Below are 21,550 nucleotides of genomic sequence, written 5' to 3' on the forward strand. Positions count from 1 at the left end.
GGTGGACTTGTTCCCCAGGGCCTCTGGGCAGACCCAGAGCAGCCTTATCAACAGAGTCTCAACATTGTCTTTCTAAAGTCCGATTAAATGCCCAAACGATAGCACAAAATGAGCTGGTTTCTCTTTCATAAGTTTGGTGCTTATCTAGTGAGCATCAAATTGATGCCCATTCTGAGACCAAAGAGCACCATAACCTCGGTGACCTGTTCAAGATGCCTTGAAACATAGGACACATAACAGCAGGGCAGCACACTCATATCTTTCCTGTTGGCATAGAGGATGATCGACTCAGCCAGTTTGCCAAGAACACCAAGCAGGAGGCTTTGTGCCCCTGGTGGTGATTTCCCCCATGACATCCCCAGCCCTCCTCCCATTTCCTCAGACCCTCAGTAATTCCTCTCTGAGATGCCTGCCTCTCCAAGCATTATCAGGCCAAGGCGTACGTCCCACTTCATTAAGCCTGTAAGCCAGTGGCTGGATGATATCTGACTTGCATCCGTTTGCAATTTAAAACGGGCATTTGCTTCAGATCAAAGCGGCAGCAGGAGCAGAAATTAGCATCTCACGGCCTCTCTCTCTCTCTGGTTCCATTGCCACAGTGTGTCTCCCTCATTACCAGGGAAATGAAACATCTTTACAGTTCAGACTGTCCCTGCCTTTTATCCCACGGCCACTGCGCAAGGCATTCTTGCCACATTTCACAGCAATTGGCCATGGCCCTATTCTCTTTCAAATCGGGCAGCGATCCTCTCCTCAGCATCACTGCCCCATGAAGGGGCTGCAAGGAGGCACTGCCTCTCTTGCTTTTCCATATTGCTCCCAGCACTCACCAATTCATTCCCTCGCGCTTAAAATAACACTAATAGCAGCCTTTTTTCCACCCCCTGACCTGTGAATTTCCACACTTGGTTGGAAGTCCAAGCAATGAATGCTCTCCCAGCCCTACAACGAGGAGAGACAGCAGGCATGAGGCTGAACACCAGCTCACCTCCTGCTTCACAGCCACCCCACAGTGCTTCATCATCAGTGTTCTCCAAGGAAGGGTCTGGGGCAGCCACGTGAGGACTGGCTCCAGGGATGGTGAGGAGCAGCTCCTCCTCTCTCTCCCTTTACCGAATATCCAGGCTCAGCATCATTTATAAGCACATAGCTACATTTAGAAACCTACAGGAAAAGACGTAATGAATGAAAAGCAAGATACCTCCAAAGAACATGCTCAAAATTGCTGCTTGCAGTATTCTGTTTCTTGTCTGGGTTGCAGAAGTAACCTGGACTCTGCTTTCCTGTTTGCATTTCTCAATACAACCTGCTGGGGAAATAGGCTTGCATTTGTTCTAAACTATGTACATATTCTTAAAAAACAGGTGGATGACATCAATATTGCTTACCCCACAGCACTACAAGCAGCCCCTTTTTGCCTGAAGAGACATGGGGCCAGTTCCTCCTGCCTGCTTGCATTGCCTCTCCCACATCCTCCTCGAGCCCCACTCTTTGCACTGCTTCTGCCTTAGAAAGCACTGCTGGAGAGCAATGATTGCCTTTTCCTGCCCTGTGCAACAGGACTGTCATCCACTATCTGCTGGAAGAAGAGAAGGGGGAGGCGGGGAAGCAGAGGCAAAGGGCTGAATGCTGGCAGCAGGCAGATGTGGCACAGCGATTTCTCAGCAGTTAAGGAAGGGTTAGAGCCCCAGGAGTGATTCTGCTCTGCGTTAGATGCCAAAGGCCAGGGCTGAAGGACATGTGAAACAGGCAGGGGCTGCAAGGACCCAGTTTGAATGCAGAACGGCATAAAGTGAGACTTAAAGCATCTTTTATTTCCAGTTATAAAATACTTTATCACAGGAAGAAAACAATATCAAATTTCTAAAGCAACTCAGAGTTAACAGGAAGGAATGAAGGCACACTGCTTCAGAGCGGGCATACCAAAAGAAGTGGAAGTTGTTTGCCTGGAAGCACTTCTGGAAAGTTGGGAAAACTTCCTCAACAGCCTTGCCCTGGAAGCACCAGGGCAGCACATTGCTCCATTGTTCTCTTCTAACAGAGAGCGGAGCACTATAGGAAATTCTGAGCCATCATCTGCAAGAGGATGCAAAGCATCTCCTTGCCTGCAAGCCATTTGCCACCTGCACAGCACCCTCACCACCCAGCCTCCTTCCTCACTGTCTTGCAGCAAAAGGCCCTCAGGAGACCAATCTTCAAGAGAGTCAGTCGGGCAACCCTTTGTGCCACTGCATACTGAGCAAACTCCCTGTGTGGTCATCAAGCATTGGCCTCGCTCCTCCCCAAAGGCAGAGCCAGAAAAGCATTCCAGGAAGGCAACGCAGTGCATGTGTTCCCACCTGACCCCTCACACCATCCATCTTCTGCAGAGGAAGGTCTGCCAAGCAGCAGAGCTGCACGAGAACTTCCTTACCCTGTTGGAGAACAGCATAGAAGCAGCCTGGGATTGACTTCTGATGGCACAGGGAGAGCAACTTCAGACCCCTCAAAGCTTCCAGCACAGTGCAGCTCTGTGTTTCTGTAACCCCTCACAAGTTTTTCACAGCTAATTCATTCCTCTTGGGCCCAACTCTTTGTTGCCTTGTCGCCCTGTCAAGATACATACAAGACCTGAAGGACCACAGACTTTTCTACCACCCACTACCATACTCCTGACCCACCCCATGCTCCTTTCTCTCCCTCTCCTCCGCTTGCCTCAGCCAAATGAAACGTTCTCTCTGAAAACAGGATCATTCTGCAGTTTTAACTGGGATAAGTTACAACTCTAAGGCCACTTGTGGAAAAAAATACGTCTTAAAAAACATAGCCAAAAGGTTTGGCAGCACCCCAGCAAAACCAGAAGAAAAAAAAAAAAAGAAACCCCCCCCCACCGCAAACACACACATGCATTCTTCTTACAGACCCTTTCATCAGGGCTCCAGGCACATTTCTCAAAACTACGTTAAAACCTCTCAACCTGCGTGAATGGAAAACTGCTACTTTGGCCTCTGGCTGAGAAAAAAAAAAAGGGGGCAGAAAAAGAGTGTCCTATGGCTGGAGAAATCTCCCCCTCCCTGCCCACCTTCTTCCCTCACTCCACCAGATGCACAATCTCACGTTACAGCTGAGTCTGCAGCTCCTTACACAGCAGTTAGATGCCAGCAGTCACTTCCATAGAACAATGTGGCGGCCAAGCCAGGGGCAGCACGGACTCAGCAAGTCCAGCACAGCCACCCCAAGGACTCACACAGCTTATATAGACCAACCCACACTCAGCCACAGCAGCAACATGGGGGTTCCTCTACCACACCACTCGAGCGATAGCGATCCCAACAAGGTAGATTTTTCAGCAGAAGGCTCATCTTGATCAGGTTCACACTAAGACATGTGAACAACAGGCTGTGAAGCCGCATGGTTGTGGTGTGAGACACTGAGCAACAAGAAAACACAAAGCAGAAAATGAAACCCACATCTTCCTAACTGCAGTCCTCAGAGGCATGCAAAGGCAAAAAAAAACAAAAAAAAAAAAACCACTCAGGGCACTTAGAAGAATTCAAAAAACAGAAATGTTTTTGTTGTTGTTTAAACAAGGACGGATCATTTGTTTGGTTCTGGGCCCCTCACTGCAAGAAAGACATGGAGGCCCTGGAGCATGTCCAGAGAAAGGCAACGGAGTTGTGAGCACCTGGAGCACAAGTCTTATGAGGAGTGGCTGAGGGAACTCGATTGCTCAGTATGAAGGAGGAGACTCAGGGGAGACCTTCTTGCTCTCTATAGGGGTAAGCAGCAGGCAGCACACGTTCCTGACTTTAGCAAGGCCTCTGAAATACATTCCCAAGATACTCTTATGAGCAAGCAATGGAAACCATCTGAAGAAAAATACTGAGAGAGAGCATGATACGGGTGAAACATTATCAAGATATGACTCAGACAAACAGCAGAGAAGTTGTAAGAGGTGGAGAAAAAAATACCACTTGCAGGAAAAAGTTGAAGTGCCTGAACAGAGAAGCAAGAGCTTCCCAAGTAGTCTATGGACTTCCTTCAGGGCTCACCCCTCAGCCCTGGATGGAGCTGTGAGCAACGTGATCTAGCTAGAGGTGTCCCTGTTCATTGAGAGCTGGACTAGATTGCCTGTAAGGGTCCCTTCCAGCTCAAATGGTTCTGTGATTCTATGGCCAGCCTTGCTCAGTTCTCAACCTCCTGCAGTGGGTTTTGTGATGAAGACCCATTTCCTTTTGGAGATGTTCTCTGGGCACAGGGTCTCCCAGAACCAGAGGGCAACAGTGTCCGAACTCTCCTCCAGCAAGGGATGGGAAAGGCAAGTGCAGTGCCTTAAATGATATGCCAGCGCTCCATTTGCAGTGCTGCCAAGGATTTTTAGCTGTGCGCTGCACAGATTTTGTCAAATTGCCTTAAAATGAGCAGCAGTTTAATACTTCTGTATTGCAGGGCAAAACCAGTTTTCCCCTTACACCTGAAAAGAATACCACTTCCACACAGCAGCAGTGGACATGCATACCACAAGCACCTCAAACACCACAAGCAGCCACAACAGTGAACATGTGAGTGGGTTCCAAATCTAAGAGAGAGGAACATCCATTCTGAAAACCTTATCTGCTCAGTAACTCAGAGCTGTTTTGTTTCACTGAAAGTAAACAAACATTTTCAAGTATTCATTGCAAAAGCTACAGCAAAACAACAAGCCACCCCTCTTCAAGTACTTGGTCCTCTCAAACGTCCAGTTCCTTTTCTTCAAGTTACACCTCCCATTACGGGCCAGCTAAGTTTGCTTGATCTCCTCAGCCCCTTGCAGTTCCATCAGCTGGTTTCCTCTTATGGTGCCCTTTTTTCTTTTCCTGGAGATGAAGCACCAGCAGAAGCCAGCAAGGGCCAGGAGAAGGATCAGAACCAGAGGTAAGCATAGGATAAAGTTCAGCAACGATGGAGATGAACAGATCCTAGACGCAACTGTTACCTCTGGAGGGAGAAAACAGGGAAGGAAAAACAAGTGAGATCCCAAGCTAGTTTGAGTTGCCCTCTTTTACTGTTTCTATCGGTTATCTTCTTTGCTCTTCCTTCAAATCTACCAATTTTTGAGAATTCATACCACATTTTCTTGGTTATTTGAGAAAAAGGGGAAGAGAAACAAGGTAATATGCCTGAATTTCTTGTCTTGGGAGGTCAGATAGGGACCTATCTCACTCTCACAGCTGAAGCATCCCACCAGAAACAGCACAGCTCTTCAAGCCACGTAGTCATCACCCCCTGCTCCCTGCCTGACACCACTGACAGCTAAAGATCTGTCACAGGCTGTTCCAGAGCAAGAAAGTACGAGAGGAAAGCAAAGGAAACAAAAGGTCTCAAGGAGTTTGCAAGTGAATGCACCATACTCTGGTAGACCCTCCATCTCCTCCAAAAGGCTGGGGTAGATCAGTCCCATGCTAGCCTGTTCCTTCTGTTCTAAGCTCCTCATGTTCACCCAGTAATCATGACCATTATGATCTCCTTTCTTTGTGCTGAGGGATGAGGTTTAGTGGACGTGGTAGTGATGGGCTTATAGTTGGACTTGGATGATCTTGGAGGTCTTTTCCAACCTTTATGATTCTATGACACACAGCTTTAACTTCACAAACTGATCTCAGATGGATGTGGCTTACCATGAAGGGCCACACCAACTTGCTTGGGTCTGTTCTGTCCATCTTAGTTCTCTCTTTGACCAATACCCATGCTGTGCTGTGATGCTTCATGCTTGCTCTGCAGAACCATGATGGTGTGGTAGCTCTTTTGATCCCAGGCTGTCTCTGGGAGACCCACAAAGCCTGGTGGGCTCAGTTGTGAACCTAGGGATGAAGCAACTCGGCAGCTGCTCCCAGCCATAAAACTGGCTTTTATCTCTCTCCCTCTCAACTTCTACATCTTACCCACACAGGGTGAAGCAGCACCGACTCTCCCACAGGAAAAACAGGAGAAGCTCCCACAGTGCTAGAGAGGTATCCTAAAAGGGCATCAGGGCTCAGAGCTGAAGTGACCCCTGGTTGCAGGCGCATTGTGCACGACTGTGGAATTACGCTCAGACAACTTTTCAAGATACCTACATCACCAGATAAACAAAATAAAATGAAAAAGAGAAGGAAAAATAGCCAGCTAATATCTCAGATTTTGTGAAAGCCATGAAAACCACGTAGCAACCATGTAGATCAAACCACGTGGATCAGACTGGAGGAGAATTTTCTAGCAATTCCAGCAATGGCTATTCACCAGTAACAGTTAACAGGAGATGGAGGGGGGTGAGGAAGGAGAAGCCTGAGTGCCAGAGGGAGCTGCAATGGACAACAGCAAGAAGAGATCTGCAGAGGGCTTGGCGTGCTGTCGGTCCCTCGTAGTGCAGTTAAACTCAGATTAGCTCTGCCAGAGGTGCAGTTTTCTGCGTGTGCCAGAAGCAGGCACAGGGGGGACCCATGAGTCCCTCTGTGCCCTTCTATCTCAATTGGTGCTGGTAAAAGCAGGAATAATGACCGCTACAGACACCAGATTTGGTTGGAGTGGGGCAGCTCCAAAGCTGCATGCACCTCAGTCCAGTTGCGTACAACATGGCTGATTTCACAGGTCATATTTCTTCCTCTGTGTGGGTCATCCGTGCCTCCTTTTTCCCCAACAAGGAGTCAAGAGAGTACTTTTTTCCTGTCAGTTACCTCCCTAAAAACATTTTGTATGCCTGACAGAAACCTTTCCTTTTATTTATTTAAGCTCCTAGATGTTGAATCTAGTCTATTTCACACACCCTAAGAGGACAGTGGTTGTTTTTTAAGGCCTCAACCAAAGACTGAGATGCCAAAAAAAATTGCAACAAGATTTTTTTCTCTAAAAAACGGTTAGCATTCTAGCCCAAATGGTTGGTCTGAGAGCAGGGCTGGTGGTATGTGGTCCTGCAGAGAGCCTGCAATCCATCAGTGACAGTCAGCAGTACCCTGCTCAGGACTACATCTCACTCATGGCTGGAGCTCTTGGCATCCTACCAGACCTCCACCTCCAGCATTTACAGAACAAGACCCCAGGTTTCAGCCCTGGCAGACGGATAGGGCTGGGATGTTACTCCCAGCATGTGCCATTTTGCATTGCTCTTCTCCTCCATACCCTACTTCTCAATCCAGGTCAGTCTTCCCAGGACGACCTCACTGAGGTCCCTTAGCAAGTCCTCCCATCGCTGCTATCATCCCTAGTTGCACTGCAGCAAAATAAGGAGGATGCATGATGCACCCCAGCAAGCTAAGGGTGGTGGTGGGAGGCAGGGGGGAGGAGTGCAAGGCAAGTGGCTGTGTGCCATTACCTGGTGGGGTGGTGGTGAGCTGGATGTACCCTGAGAGCGCCCAGGTCTGCAGCTCCCACTTATCCTTGTTGCCTCTCTGCTGCCATTCCTCCACCCGGCAGTGATACGTCCCGGCATCGTCCTCTTGCACACTGCCCAGTGTCAGGCTCAGATCACCAGCAGTGGGCCGCCGCAGCTGCAGCCTCCCCACCTGCCCCTCCTGCAGGAACTCAATGGCACCATCGTGGTTCAGGGTGAGCAGGGGCCTCTCGTGGCCATCTTCCTTCCCATGAAACCAGGTGGCCGAGATGCGGGCGGCAGGCGGGAGCGTGCTTTTCAGCAGGCAGCCCAGTGTCACCTCCTGGCCGTGCCTGGCCAAGATGCTGCTGTTGGCCTTCTCCAGGTGCAGCTCACTCTCTGAGGGGAAAGGGAAGCAGAAAGAGCTGTCACAGCATTGTGCACTGCTATGGAGGCACTCCTGCTTGTTCCTGATGGAAGTCTGGGAACTTAGATAGTCTTATGCATGTGCCTCTGAAGGACACCATGGATTTCCTTGGCTCTGTGACTCATTCTGTCCGCGGTGTTTTTTCCCCTCCACCATCTCTGTACCCCACCCCCTGTCCTCTTCCCAATAAGCATCCTTTGCACCAAAGAATATTTAGTAAGCCAGAGTCTTCTGATCATCTGAGGCTGAAAATGAGACATTGAATGGGGGAAGAACCCCCCAACCTGCACATCCCAAAGGTGCAGCACCCAAGGAAGAAGCCCAGCTGAGCCCTCAGCCTTGCTCTCTGGCTGCATGCCCCAGCATAGGAGAAGCTTTATATCTGGACACCCAGAAGCACTGGGAAAAGGCTGCTGCTCTGTATCCAGCACTGCACCGCTGCCCAAGGACACTGTGTCACATAGGAAAGCAAGGACTGTGGTTCTCTTTGTTGTGAGGTATTAGACATCTGCTGCTGGAGGCACAAATACCAGCTTGATTGGTTTGGGAGGATGTGGCAAATCCTCCTAATTCCCCATTTCCCTTTGAAAGGCACACTCCAAGCAAAGAATCCCAATATCTCTGCTCTGTGCGGGAACCTTTGTTTCTCCCATACCCTGCTAGAGGCCCCTTTAGACAGAACTTCCCCTCCCCTCCTCCAGCAGCTCACCTGGAAGCCGGAGCAGCAGTCTGGTTCTCCCCGACCACCGCTCTCCAAGGCCGTACCAGCCACCCTCCAGCCAGCGCCATTCCTCCACCGCACAGCAGTACTGGCCCTGGTCCCCAGGGCCAGCCGAGAGAATCCGCAGCTGGAACACATGGCTGGACACTCTTTGGCTCAGGAACCGGGACTTCTGCGTTGGGGAGCTGAACCCAGCCCCATACTCTAGCAGGCCAGTGTGGCTGGCCCGCACGATCTGCATGGGGGTGGCATCTGCTGGAGGAGGAGGTAGGTAGTACCAGCTGATAGCCAGCTGAGAGTTGTTCAGGGGGAACTCCATTCTGCACTCGATGCTTGCATCAGCACCGCCAGCCACCTCCACAGAGCTCTCCCTCGTAGCCACCTGCAGCAGGCTTTCTGAAATGAAAGAACAAAAAGACCCTGGTGGTTTTGCCAACAGGCACCATCTTGAATGCTTGCAGCAGTTATTAACCTGAAGCCACACACTGCACAGCACGTCCGTAAGTTCCAACATCTGCTTACCGCCCAACGCTTCAGCAGTGCAGATTTTGCAGTAATGATCACTGGGAGGTCTGGGAAGTGACCATCCCAGGGGACTGGCAAGTGCTGCCATGCATCTCACAGCACACTGCACTGCCCTGGAGGAACAGGGGAGGGCAAGAAATAAAGGAGGGGGAAGATCTATCTATCCTCCTTTCCCCCTCCCACTGTGACCTGCACGTGTCCTTCCTGCCCGGAGTCACAAGGCCAGGCCCACAGCACCATTTAAACCTCTGAGGTACACAGCAACACAGAATGGTAGATAAAACACTGAAACACAGATCGTGAACTTGAGTATCTCAGAGAGCTCCATTCAGGAGATTTCACATGCAGAGGAACAGGTTGGTAAGTTTTGTGATTAGGAGGACTACATTCTGCAGCACAGTCTCAACCTGTTGCTGCTAGAGCAGGTCCCTCTTCAGCTTTATTCTGAACCTTCTAAACATACTGCATGGCTTATGTTACCACCTTCCATAGAGAAGCAGCACTAGTCAGCAGCCATCTGGTCACCCACATGGGTCACACATTCCCAGAACAGAATCATCGAATCATTAGAGTTGGAAAAGACCACTAAGATCACCCAGTCTGACCATTGACCCATCCTCCCCACCATGCCCACTAACTACGTCCCTCAGTGCCACATCCACATGGTTCTTGAACACCTCCAAGGTCGGTGACTGCAACACCTCCCTGGGCAGCCTGTGCCACTGCCTCACCACTCTTCTGGGAAGAAATATTTCCTGATATCCAACTAAAACCTCCCCTGGCACAACTTGAGGGTGAAAGGGAATGGCCTTTCTCATTACATCTGCACAATGTCCAGCAATGGCTGCAGTAAGTCTGAAGCCAAATGTCATCATGTCTTGCTGTCTGCTCTGTAGACACCATGATCACACTTGCTTATCTTAATAACATTTACATCACTGCTGCATGCTCACAACCACATTTTTCAGTCCCCTCAGCTGCATCACTGTCCTCTGACCTCCTCAGAATGTAAAACAGAGCACCCAGCATCCAACTCCACAGAGAGCACCAAGAGTGTAGGGGGAAGAGTACTGTGAAACTGAGGAGGGAAGGAAATGTGTTAGCTTAGGCTATAGAAAACACATCAGTGAAGAAAGCATGGAAAATTATGATCTCAATTCACTGGGTTGCGACCCCTAAAATCCAAAGGAAGAAGCAGGACGAGCAGCACTGCCTTATGCAGTCCCAGAGACAACCCTACTGTGACACCCAGCCATCAGCTGTTTTAGTTGTGACCAAGAGGTTTGAAGGAACTGCCTGCATAAGCAGCACTGGCAGCACCACTCACCTGGTGGGATGACCTTTATCCCCACAGGGTTGGAGATGAAGGAGACAGCGCGCTGCCCCTCCAGCAGCCCCTGAAGCGTCCTCCAGACTCCCACTTCACACTGGTACGTTCCTGCATGGCCAGCCATCGCACTGTGGATGTGCAGCCGGGAGAAGGCACCTGCCTTCATCAGCTGAGCTCTGCCCTGGAAGCGGGGCTGTGCTGGTCCCCAGGACACGGTGCCATCAGGAAGGACACGCACTAGCTCTTGGTAGCCATCGGTGGGTGGTTTGGGCTGGAAGAGCCACCCCACGGACAGCAGCAACTCCTCAACTGGGCGGCTGGCACTCACATGGCAGATAAGCTCAAAGCTCTGTGTGTAACTAACAGTGGCTGTTCGGCTTCTCAGTGTGGCACGTAGTCCAAGACCTGCTTGAGAGGGAAAAAGCCCATGGTGATGGGACAGAAGTCCTGCCCTCTGCCACCCTGCACCACCCCCACATCTTTACCATCATCCAGGGCATCTCACGACACACCTCACACCAGTTCTCAGACTCATTTTGCACTCTGTGAACCTCGTCAGCATGACAAAACCTCCATCACACTCCTCCTCTCCTGAGCTTTATTCTGCTCTTACAGCCCTAGCCACAGTTCCTGTCCTGCCCTGTCTCCTGGTCCACCACCAGGGTCCCCAAGCACCCAGCCTCCCACAGTTCTAACTTCTTGTCCTAAACTGATTGCAAAGAACCAGGCTAAAGATATATGCTTCATTTTGGCTGCTGCTGCCCCCATCATGCTGATATTTGTCAGAGCAAATACTTTTCCCATTATCATCTGAAAAACGTGGCACACTGGTGCTCTTGCAGCAACAGAAGCTGAGCTGCGCTTGCCAAGGCAAGGCCAGACTCAGTGCATTCCTCAGCCAGGCATCTCTGTAGGTTTCACCCAGAAGAACCATTAGGATTTACTCACCAATAGGCTTCACACTGATTCTGAGAACTGATGACAGGTTGGTTTGGATGCTCTGGAGACCCCCGGGAGCCTTCACCTCCAAAACAGAGCAGTGGTAGGCCCCACTGTCCTCCAGCCCCACCTCACGGATAGTGAGAATGTAAATTGTATTGCTTTGTTTGAATGCATGGAGCTGCCCCAGGTTGGCTCTTTCCTCATATTCCCTTTTCCAAATCAGCAACCCATGGGGGTCAATCCTGGCCACTTCTGTGCTGTTGAGGACCCAAGCCACCTGGAAGTGTCTGCTGTCACTCCTCCGGGCTTCCAGCATGCAACTGAGCCACAGGGTGTCCCCTTCAGAAAGGTCGTTCTTGGTGGCAGTGATATTCACACAGAGATCTTGGTCTGTGGGCAAACAAAAGCCAAGAGGGGGCAATGGTAGCTGTGCAGTGAGAAATGAAAGGGGCTCACTATTGAAATGTTTTCTTTCAGAGAAAAGCACTGAGAATGGAAGATGTTCATCATGGAGAAGTGGACTCCAGCCCCCATAAGCCAGAAAGAGGACAAAGGAGCTCTGTAGCTTTGTGGTTCCCCCATCCCATCAGAAGCTGTAGATTGGAAGTAAAGCAAACTAGCTCCATGACTGCCACTGGAGAGGCCGGAATAATTTACAGACAGCACATTACTCTCTGAATTTAAACACTAGCTCATAAACAGTGTGTGAACAGGAATCCCAGCCGCTGCAGATATGTTCAGCATTCCCAAATATTTGCTGGAGAGTTTATAGAAACCGTTGGCGTGCTTGGGCTGCAGCAGGGCTGGCAGTCCCACAGAGGGGATGAAGGAGCTCGTGCACCGCTCACCACTGCCCCAGCTGCTCTGGGGTGACCATCACAGTGCTTTTTTAGCACTGCTGCCTTTCTTCCACCCTAAGCAGCCACCACAGAGCAAATCATAGAATCACAGAAAGGCTTGGGTTGGAAGAGACCTTAAAGCCCACCCAGTCCCAACCCCCTGACATGGGCAGAGCTGCCCCAGGCCTATGCAACTCAGCCTTGAGCACCTCCAGGAATGAGGCATCCAAGCTTCTGCGAGCAGCTTGTTCCTCACCACCCTCTGCGTAAAGAATACTGCCTTCCATAGGTTTTCCTTAACTAAATGGGTTAAGGATTTAAGGTTTAGGGTTTCCATTTCTAAATGGCAGTGTGGAACCAGTACCCGCAGCTATACACAGTCATGCCACTGCTGACCAGGGACACAAGGCCTCTTCTCCACTTAGCACAGGTCCCAGCAAGACCCTGCTGTGGGGTGGGACAGACACTCAGGGGGCAGGCATTTTGCCCTGGGCTTCACACGCTTCCATATCTAACACAGGCCCCAGCGACACTCTGTCCTTTTTGATGCCCAGGTGGCACACCCAAAGAAAGCCAGTGGGATGTCCCAAGCTGTGGTGGAGGTCAGATAGGAGAAAACAAAGCACCAGAGACTATAGCATGGCGAGAGATTTTCACGACACACTACTGCAGAGACCACCCACGGTAGGTCCTTTGCTGCACAAAGCAGCTGAAGCCAAGGGCCTTACCCTGGGGAGTGACCACCAGCGATGTCCTCTCTGACTGTTTGCGGGAAATGTCCTTCCACGTCCCATCAGGATCCTCGATCCACTCAGCTGCCTCACAGTACAGCTGCCCCTGGTCAGAGGGCTCCACCGCCACAATGGAGAGTTTGTACGAGGTGCTCCCAACCTTGTCCAACCGCACATTCCCTGCCAAAAACCTCTGTGCATAAGCAGGTCCTGGCATCACGACAAAGTCCTTGGAGAGGGTGAGGATCTCAGCCCGGTGCTCTCCCCGGAGGCAGTACCAGCCAACAGAGAGGTGTGTGTGCTGGGCGGTGGACCTGGACACCAGGCAGGTGAGCTCCATGGCATCTCCCTCAGCATGGGTGAGGTTCTTGGGTCCCATGGAAACTGAGAGGGTATCTGCAATCACTGAGCACAAGGGGAGAAGCACAGAACAGCTGGTCAGGAGAAAAAGCATTTCTTGGCCTCAGTGGGCAATGTGTTGGTCAGTGTAAGAAGCACAGCCAGGCTCTGAGAAATGTGACAGTGCAGTGGAAGTAGGTGCTGCATGTGATGGGAGAGGCCCCAGTCAGCCCATATCAATGTGTGAAGTGCTTAAAACCTCAGTAGAAAACAAAGCATGGTATATTTCTCAGCAGTACGCTCCTCAGTGAAAGTGTGGGCAGCTCTGGGCAACCCCAAGGAGGCTAACATCCAGCCTCTCATGAGCCCAAGTGGCCACAGTACCAGATTAAAGGAGGACACAAGGTTGAATACGAAGTGGACAGGCCACGTGGACTTAGTGAGCTTACAGTTGGATATTTTTCTTTAGTTCTCCACCCTGTTGTCTCCCTGTCATCATTAGTATGTGGGTATATGTTGGTTCAAGACCCATCTCCTGACCTGAGAAGACACCAACAGGTAGTGCTCAGAGCCTGAGAACTCCTTATCTCGTAAGTGCTGGGATGTGGCTGTTGGGCTAAGGCACAGCAGACTATGTGCCACAGACCTGCTGATGAACACATCTCCCCATCTGCAGTGGAAACCTGTCTGCATCCGTACAAGCTTGAGACCCATACGCACCCTCATGCCGCTGTGTACAGAACAGCACATCCTCCCTGGTAGCTTTACCATCACCTTGACGCTACCAGTAAGAAAATGGAAAATCAGCCAGGCCCCACAGAGCAAGCCGTCCTTCGAGACCCACCTGTCAGGTTTGTCTTAGCACTGTAGCTCCCAAAGTACCTCTCGTCGGTGTTGGGCGTGTGGCACTCGTACTCCCCAGCATCTCGGTCCTGCAGCTCCGTGATGTGCAGCAGCACCGCGTCCCCCTGTACCCGCTCCATGTAGATCTCCTGGGCGCGCACCCGCTGGGTGTAGATGGCGTAGGGGAAGGAAGGGTCGGCGGTGCTGACGATCTGCACCTCCCGCTCTGGGGCAGTGTGCGGGTAGGTGGACCACTGGAAGGTCTGCTCTGCTGGGCCCTGGTAGCCGCTCACTTTGCACCACAGTGTCACATGGGAGCCAAGTACACGGTAAAGTGGTCCCTTTTGGATAGTCACCACTCTTTGGCCAGCGCCCACACCTGCCAGCAGACAGACACCATGCATGAAGTTTGCAGGAGAATACTGCAAATGAAAATTATTGCAGTTCAAAATGGCAATGAGACTGTAGCATAATACTGCAATGACTTAGGGTGTGGTCTCATTCTATGAAAAACAATGCCCCTAGGACTAAGAAGCATCGAATCATTAAGGCTGGAAAGGACTTCTAAGATCACTCAGTCCAACCATCCACCTACCACCAAGTACTGCCTACTAACCACCTCTCTCAGAGCCACATGCACATGTTCTTGAACACCTTCAGTGATGGTAACTCTACCACCTCCCTGGGCAGCCTGTTTCAATGCCTCATCACACTTTTGAAGAAGTTTTTCCTGATACCCAACCTGAACCTCCCTGGTGCAAAAACTGCAAGGAACTTCAGCATCCCCTGCAATTGTTAAGAACAAGCCCAATGCCAACAAACTTGAAAACTTGTCTTCCAGCAAGCAAGGTCAGACAATAGAGGCCAGAGCACCATGGCCATGTGGTCATCAAGTTTCTGCTTGGAAAGCATTTCCCAGACAGTGCTCAGATGGAGCAGCAACCAGGCTAAGACCACTGGAGGAAGCCCATAGTGTGCTGAAGAGGACCAAACTCTCAGGTTCAGTGCAGGCCGGAGGGAAAGAAGCAGGAACCAGAGCTAACTGCTGCTGGAGAAAGGGACGTGACCTCAGAAGTGCCTCACAGAGGTACAGGAGAAAGAGCCAGCAAGAGCACCTCCAGAGGCAGGAAACACCTCAAGAGGCACCAGGAACCTGCAGAGGGCTTACAGAGTAGAGCTGGGGAGGAAATGGTCATCTGCACACCCTCCCCTCCCTTTCAGCTTCCATGGCTCTGAGCCCAACAGCACTGGGGCTGCCCTCACCCTGTAGACCAAGTGAGGTGCACTCTTGGGCCACCCACCCAGGAGCGTCCTGTCCCCCTGATTTAGGAATATAAAGCAGCCCAGAAGAGGCAGCCTGCACACGTGACCCACACAGGGCTCCTGACAGTTTTACTTCCCACTTATCCGCCCCAGAAGTCCTCGTCACAGTGCACTCACCCATGAGGAGGAAAAGGAGGAAGGCAGCCACCTGATGCTCTACCAGCCCCATGCGAACAAGATCTGCTACAGTCCTTCCCTAGGAAGGCAGTGAAAGGCACTCAGGGTGATGGTGACAGCCACCCTGTAATTTTGAAAGCAGCTGGGAGGAAGCTGCCAGACTCCGGCAGCGGTTTCCTCTGCTTAGAGAAAAAGGCGGGGAGAAGTGGGGAACAGAGCACGTCACCAACGTCCTGCATCTCACCAAGGTGGCAGTCAGCCACAGACTTATACATGCCCACTAACCACGTCCCTCAGTGCCACATCCACAGGGTTCTTGAACATCTCCAGGAACGGTGATTCCACCACCTCCCTGGGCAGCCTGTGCTATTGCCTCACCACTCCTTCTGAGAAGAAATTTCTCCTAATATCCAACCTGAACCTCCACTGGCACAACTTGAGCCCATTCCTGTCTTGCAGCAGCTCACACACAGCACACTGTGTGGCAGAGCAAGATGCTGGCCCCCTTGCTTGACCAACCATCTGCCTCCTGCTCTGTTATACTAAGCAGCTTACTCTCTCCTCTGCACTAAAGGAAGACACCATGGGTGCATCACAGCACCCGTGCACAGGTAGCATCCTACTGCCAGCACCACATGGCCCGCTGCACAGTGCATGTGCTGGGACCGGAGGAGGCTGGCAGGGCATGACCCAGATAGGGAGCAGCCAAAGGTGAGGAACTGAAGCTGGAGGCTCTCTCTGAAAAGACTGATTCGGTTTTTACAGGAAGAAAAGCGGTGTGAAGGTGGCTCCTGAGCTGTGCTGCTCCTGCAGCCTGCTGAGGTATCGAATGAACTGCTAAATTGGCTCAGGGATTCACAAGCAAAAAGCAGCTGTAAAACAAACAAGCCATTCTGCTTGATCCCACTGGGCTCCCAGAGGGAATGAGATTCATGTAACGAACCAAAACAAGCATGAGGTCCCTCCTTGCCCCATTTCAGAAACTGATTCACATGACAGCTCATGGGGCCAGGAGACAGAAGCACAGACTGCTGACTGACTGCACATCAGCACCACACATGCAGAGAGCCAAGCTCAGCGCGCAGGAATGGGCTGTTGGAGACGTCCCATCGGATCTCACCTGTCCCCTGCCACCAAGCGTTGCAATGCAGCAGAGCAGAGGGGCACGGTGCTGAAACCAGCACTGCCTCAGAGACAGGAAGGAGGTTGGCTCTGAGAGCAGCCCACTGAGAGGTTTATGGGGGTGGCCCTGTTGACGGCAAGCCAGCCCACATGTCCCCTCGGTGGAGACAAAAGCTTCTCTGCCACAGTGACAGAAGAAAATCAGATTTGGAGCCCAACCTTGGCAAACTTCCTGCAGTCAGTGTGCAGATAAACTCACACACGGGGACAGTTTCAGTCCAAGCTTGCAGCTAATGACGCATGAACCACTGTTTACATTCGCAATAGAGAAACTAGGGAGAATAGGATTGCCTTGCCCAGCCCCATCACGGGCAATGACGATGCTCTGCAGACAAAAACAACAGCTCCCTCTTCCCAGGACTGCACAGTCTGAAGCTTCCTCACTCCCTCCCTGGGAAATCAGCACAACCAAGTGTGCGGCAGCAGCAATAGGCATGTTGGGTTGGCTAAAGGAAGATCAGCAGAGTATCCTTTATAGAGATACACTGCCAACAGAAACCTCACCAGTGCAGTCAGACCTGGTGGCAGGGCCACTTCCCAGCGTATATGGCAGGGCACAGCCACGTTCTGCTTCAGGTGGGGCCAAGCGTGCCCACAGAGCTGGCTTTGGCTCTAACGTGGCAATGACTGCCCTGAATTACACACCCTCATGTGCATGGTTGTGATGGACTCACAGCTGGACTACATGATTTTAGAGGTCTTTTCCAACCTTAGTGATTTCCTATGACTTTCCCTCCTCCTGCACCCTATTTGCCTTTGCACATTCTTTTGGATGCATTCCACACTGTTCAGCCAGGGCAAAGACAGACTACCCAGACAGGCCGAGCAGCAGTTGAGAAATGTCTTTGGGATCACATCTGTTGGACCCAGCAAGTACCTGCCCTCTGTACTCTGCAGGCAAGCTTTCCAAAAACGTCCCTGCCAAAAAATCCCATTGTCACATCCCCAGAGAGATTCAGGAAGGACAGCCATGAACACAAAGGGTTGGAGCCAGGCGGAGACAGGGGATGCAGTGTGGAATTAGCCAGGATAATCCAGCAGTCCTGGGGGATGTGGCAGAAGTCTTCAGATAATGGAGGAGCTGGCACAACAGACTTTGAAGTCTGCTGTCAGGTTTTCTCAGCCTGGCTCAGACATCAAAGGCAGCTGGTTACATCCCTCAGTATGGAGCTGGAGGCAGACAGCTTCCCCATGGCTGCCAGCTCAGTCCCCATCCCCTGGGCACAAGCCTCCTAATGGAGTACAAATGCCAAACATGCTGGCTCTGACTGGAACCAGACTCAACATTGCTGGGAGCTACATGGGATTGCACCCACAGCTTGTAGAGGTGAGTATGATGCCAGTGGATGAGGATCTCTACTCTGATGCACCAGTGAGCCACACGGCCAGCCCTAGGCAGCCCCTAAGCAGGGGCAGTCTGGCCAAAGCACAGAAGGTTGCAATCACTTCCCTAGGACACCAGCTTCTCTAAGCAGCAAGCAACAGGGGCTGCCTTGGGAGGAGGGCACCCGCAACTCTGTTTTGGTGAACTGAGGTTCGCTCTCAATTGCACAGTTTCTACTGTAGACAAAGGTGACAAAGGGCTGCAGCAGCACTTCACCCGGACCTTCATTCCAGTACTCACTGTCTCCTTATCCAGCCCTTCCCCTCAGTCAGGGCTGGAGGCTGCTTTGCACCGAGGTGCTACCGCTCTGCTGCCATGACACCACCAACTCTGCAGCTCCCCAGCTGCTTGGGCAGCCCTCAGCAAGCAGCACAAAGCTACACGCTGCCCCAGACCTCTCTGTGCATCAGCATCTTCTAAGCAAGCAAACTGTGCAGATGTGGCACTGAGGGACATGGTCAGTGGGCACAGATTGGTGGTTGGACTGGGTGGCCTTAGTTGTCTTTTCTGACTTTAATGAGAACAGGGGGAGCAGTCACAATGACTGTTGTTTGGTGGGAACTTCTCCTGGGGAATATAAGGCAGCATAACATGGGGAGAAAAACTAGGTTTTAATACTAAGCTGCTTATTTAGGTCTCCAAGTTATGGAGATGCTGCACTTCAAAACTAATTAGATTGACAGAGCTTGGATTTGATTACAGGATTTCCAGAAGCAAGAGGGTTTTTAAAAAAAAATTAAATGGCTGCCCTGGAAACGTTAGCAAGGGAATTAAACAGCCATTGCTGCAGCCAATTGTTAAATACACTTAAGCTGGGAAAAATGATAAACTCCAACTGCCAAAACTTGCTTCATCAGTGGCTGCAGCAGGGAGCTGCTCTCTTAGCAGGCCCGACTACAGGATGCACAAAGCATGCATTTCACCAGTGCAGCCGTCCCTACACTAAGAACAACGTGGAAGTGGCACACAGATATAACCCCAAAGCAATGCAGCAAAGTAGCAATGACAGAATAACATTTTCAGCTCATCCAGCATCAAAGCCTTTGCTTTATCCACAACTCATTCACCAGAAAAAACTTCCTTTCTTTCACTCCTACAAGGTCATGGGGAAAAGCAGCGATTTCATATTGTCCAATAACAGAGACAGAGCTGCTCTTTTTGAAAGCCCAAAATTTCAGTTCCTCCTGAAGTTCCTAAAGGAGCCATCATCCAACAATATAAGGCTTCTGTCCAAGTTCACACACTCAGGTGTCCAAAGGAATTCGGTTTGGAGCCTGATGAGTGGGACTTGGATTTAGAAGATCGTGTTAACATGTCAACAGTCTGCATAGGCTTAGCTACCAGACAGCTGCTCCTGGCAAACCAATAGATGCTCTGCTCATAGCTGCCACCTTCTCACCTTCACAGAATCACAGCATCACCAAAGCTGGAAAAGACCTCCAAGATCATCCAGTACAACCATCCACCTATCACCAATATCTCCCGACTACATCATGTCCCCTAGTACATCACCTAGCATTTCTTGAACACCTCCAGGGACGGTGACTTCACCACCTCTCAAGGCAGCCTGTTCCAGTTGCCTCACCACTCTGAGAAGAAATGTTTCCCGATATCCAACCTGAACATTCCCTGGCACAACTTGAGACCTCATCCTATTGCTCATCCTATTTGCGTTCATCCTATTGCTGTTACCTGGGGGAAGAGGCCAACCCCTAACTCAGCACAGCCTCCTTTCAGGCCCCTGAGCCTCCTCTTCTTCAGACTGAAGAATCCTAGTTCCCTCAGCTGTTCCTCATAAGATTTGTGTTCCAGATCTTCCACAGCTTCACTGCCCTTCTCTGGGCACTCTCCAGGGCCTTAGTGTCTTTCTTGCAGTGAGGGGCATAAGTTTGGGTAGAGCGTTCTGGACTGTGAACACACTGTTCACTCAATGCTGCTCTCACTGCACCAAGATCCCAAGAAAAAAGCAGAACATGGTGTAGGTGACAGACACCTTTCACCTGAGGATCATGCAGTAGCTCCCACACTGCTCTCACAGCCTTGGAGAACGTCTCTTAATAGATGCCTCATCAAGTGGGAAGTGGTGGCACTCAGTTGGTATGGGGAAAGACAGGGCAGGTTTAAAGACAGCAATGCCCTGTGCATGAGTCCTGAGACCCATCTTGTTAACACGGTATGCAGTCAGGTCAAGGAAGGAGAAATAAATGAATAATGATTAACAAAAGATATTTCTCGATGATTACAGGGAACTGCGAAGACAGGAGAAAAAGATAACAGTACCAGGTAAGGACACCTCAGCACGCACCTTGAAGGCTGCAGACAAAGCCATCAGCTTCAAAAGGACCTCAAACATTGTATTTCTAAAGAAAACATACATTTCTGCTGGGCTAGGAATTCAGAGCTCGGCTTCTGAAGGAGCTCTCCCTGAAACATCAGAGACAAATTTCAGAGTGAAGAGAAGGGCTTGCGGGGGCTGGGGAGAGAAGAAAATACTGTGGACAGTAATAGAAAGCAGAGCTGGGAAGGACTGCTCCTGGGAAGGAAGGAGAAACAACCAAAGTAGAAAGACATTATCCTTTCCATTGCTGAAAGACTCACCTTATGTCAGTGATTTTACACCAAGCAAATACTTTGTGAAGGCTTGTCACTCACTATTAGTACAGCTGCTAGAAGACACAGCTTTTGAGGGAGCAGATACTTCAATACATGGCACACCACGGAGCTCAGTATGGGACTTGAGGAGCTGCATGGCTGGAAAACTGCATGGCTGAAGATTAAGAGCCTGGATAAGGATATAAATAAGGACATAAATATAAATAGAGCAAATTAGATCCATCTGTAATGCAATGACTATTCTTATGCAAATACAGAGATGCTATACACTCAAGAACAAAAACAAGAAGAAAAAAAAACAAGCCTAAAATCCATCCTGGAACTATTTTTACAAACAGAAGAATGTTACAAAGAGCATGAGGACACACTGACCACACCTTGGTTGAATTAACGGCTACAGCTATCTGCTGCGGCTTCCTCCCTCTTTTCCTGTCCCATCACTAGAGGGAGCTGCTATTACCTCACTCCTCTTACTTGCCCGGCCAATTATTGCACACTTATCTCGCCTAATTCTCATATCTAAGGTGATCTGTACTATCCTTTACAACTCACGGTGAGAAACAGGTACTTTCAGATTCTTGTTCCTTTAAAATGCATGTTGCAAGTAAGCCACAAATTGGATTCTTGAAATTCCTATTTTTCAAGTCCAGGGTGGCTGGGCAGAGTGTTGAAAGATGAATCCCATCACAGTTACCTTTGGAAAAGACTTTGCTTCACATGAGGTACGACATTCACAAAGGTTGCTTTACTGGAACTCACCGATGATTGGCAGCATTTGTGTTATCACAGCAAGCAGCCACATGGGAGAAACCAGGCCAAACCCATCGTATTTCGGATGCCTCACCCCTTCTGCAAAAATGTTGACTTATGACAGGGTAGAAACAGAATGGATTCAGAAAACCATTACGTTTCCCAATTCATCACACAAATG

General features: G+C 50.4%; 1 protein-coding gene across 1 annotated transcript; it reads right to left on the reverse strand.

The window, feature by feature from the left end:
- Positions 1 to 4,759: 4,759 nt before the first annotated feature.
- LOC306948012 (immunoglobulin superfamily member 2-like) lies at positions 4,760 to 15,492 on the reverse strand (the record flags this gene model as incomplete). Its single annotated transcript, XM_079537472.1, has 8 exons — positions 4,760 to 4,956; positions 7,307 to 7,702; positions 8,440 to 8,847; positions 10,304 to 10,714; positions 11,255 to 11,638; positions 12,816 to 13,223; positions 14,002 to 14,379; positions 15,441 to 15,492. 8 exons carry the CDS (start codon positions 15,490 to 15,492, stop codon positions 4,760 to 4,762), a joined length of 2,634 nt encoding a protein of 877 aa, XP_079393598.1.
- Between the last annotated feature and the right edge of the window lie 6,058 nt (positions 15,493 to 21,550).

This window comes from Tetrao urogallus, assembly GCF_951394365.1.
Source record: "Tetrao urogallus genome assembly, chromosome: 1".
NCBI classification, from domain to species: domain Eukaryota; kingdom Metazoa; phylum Chordata; class Aves; order Galliformes; family Phasianidae; genus Tetrao; species Tetrao urogallus.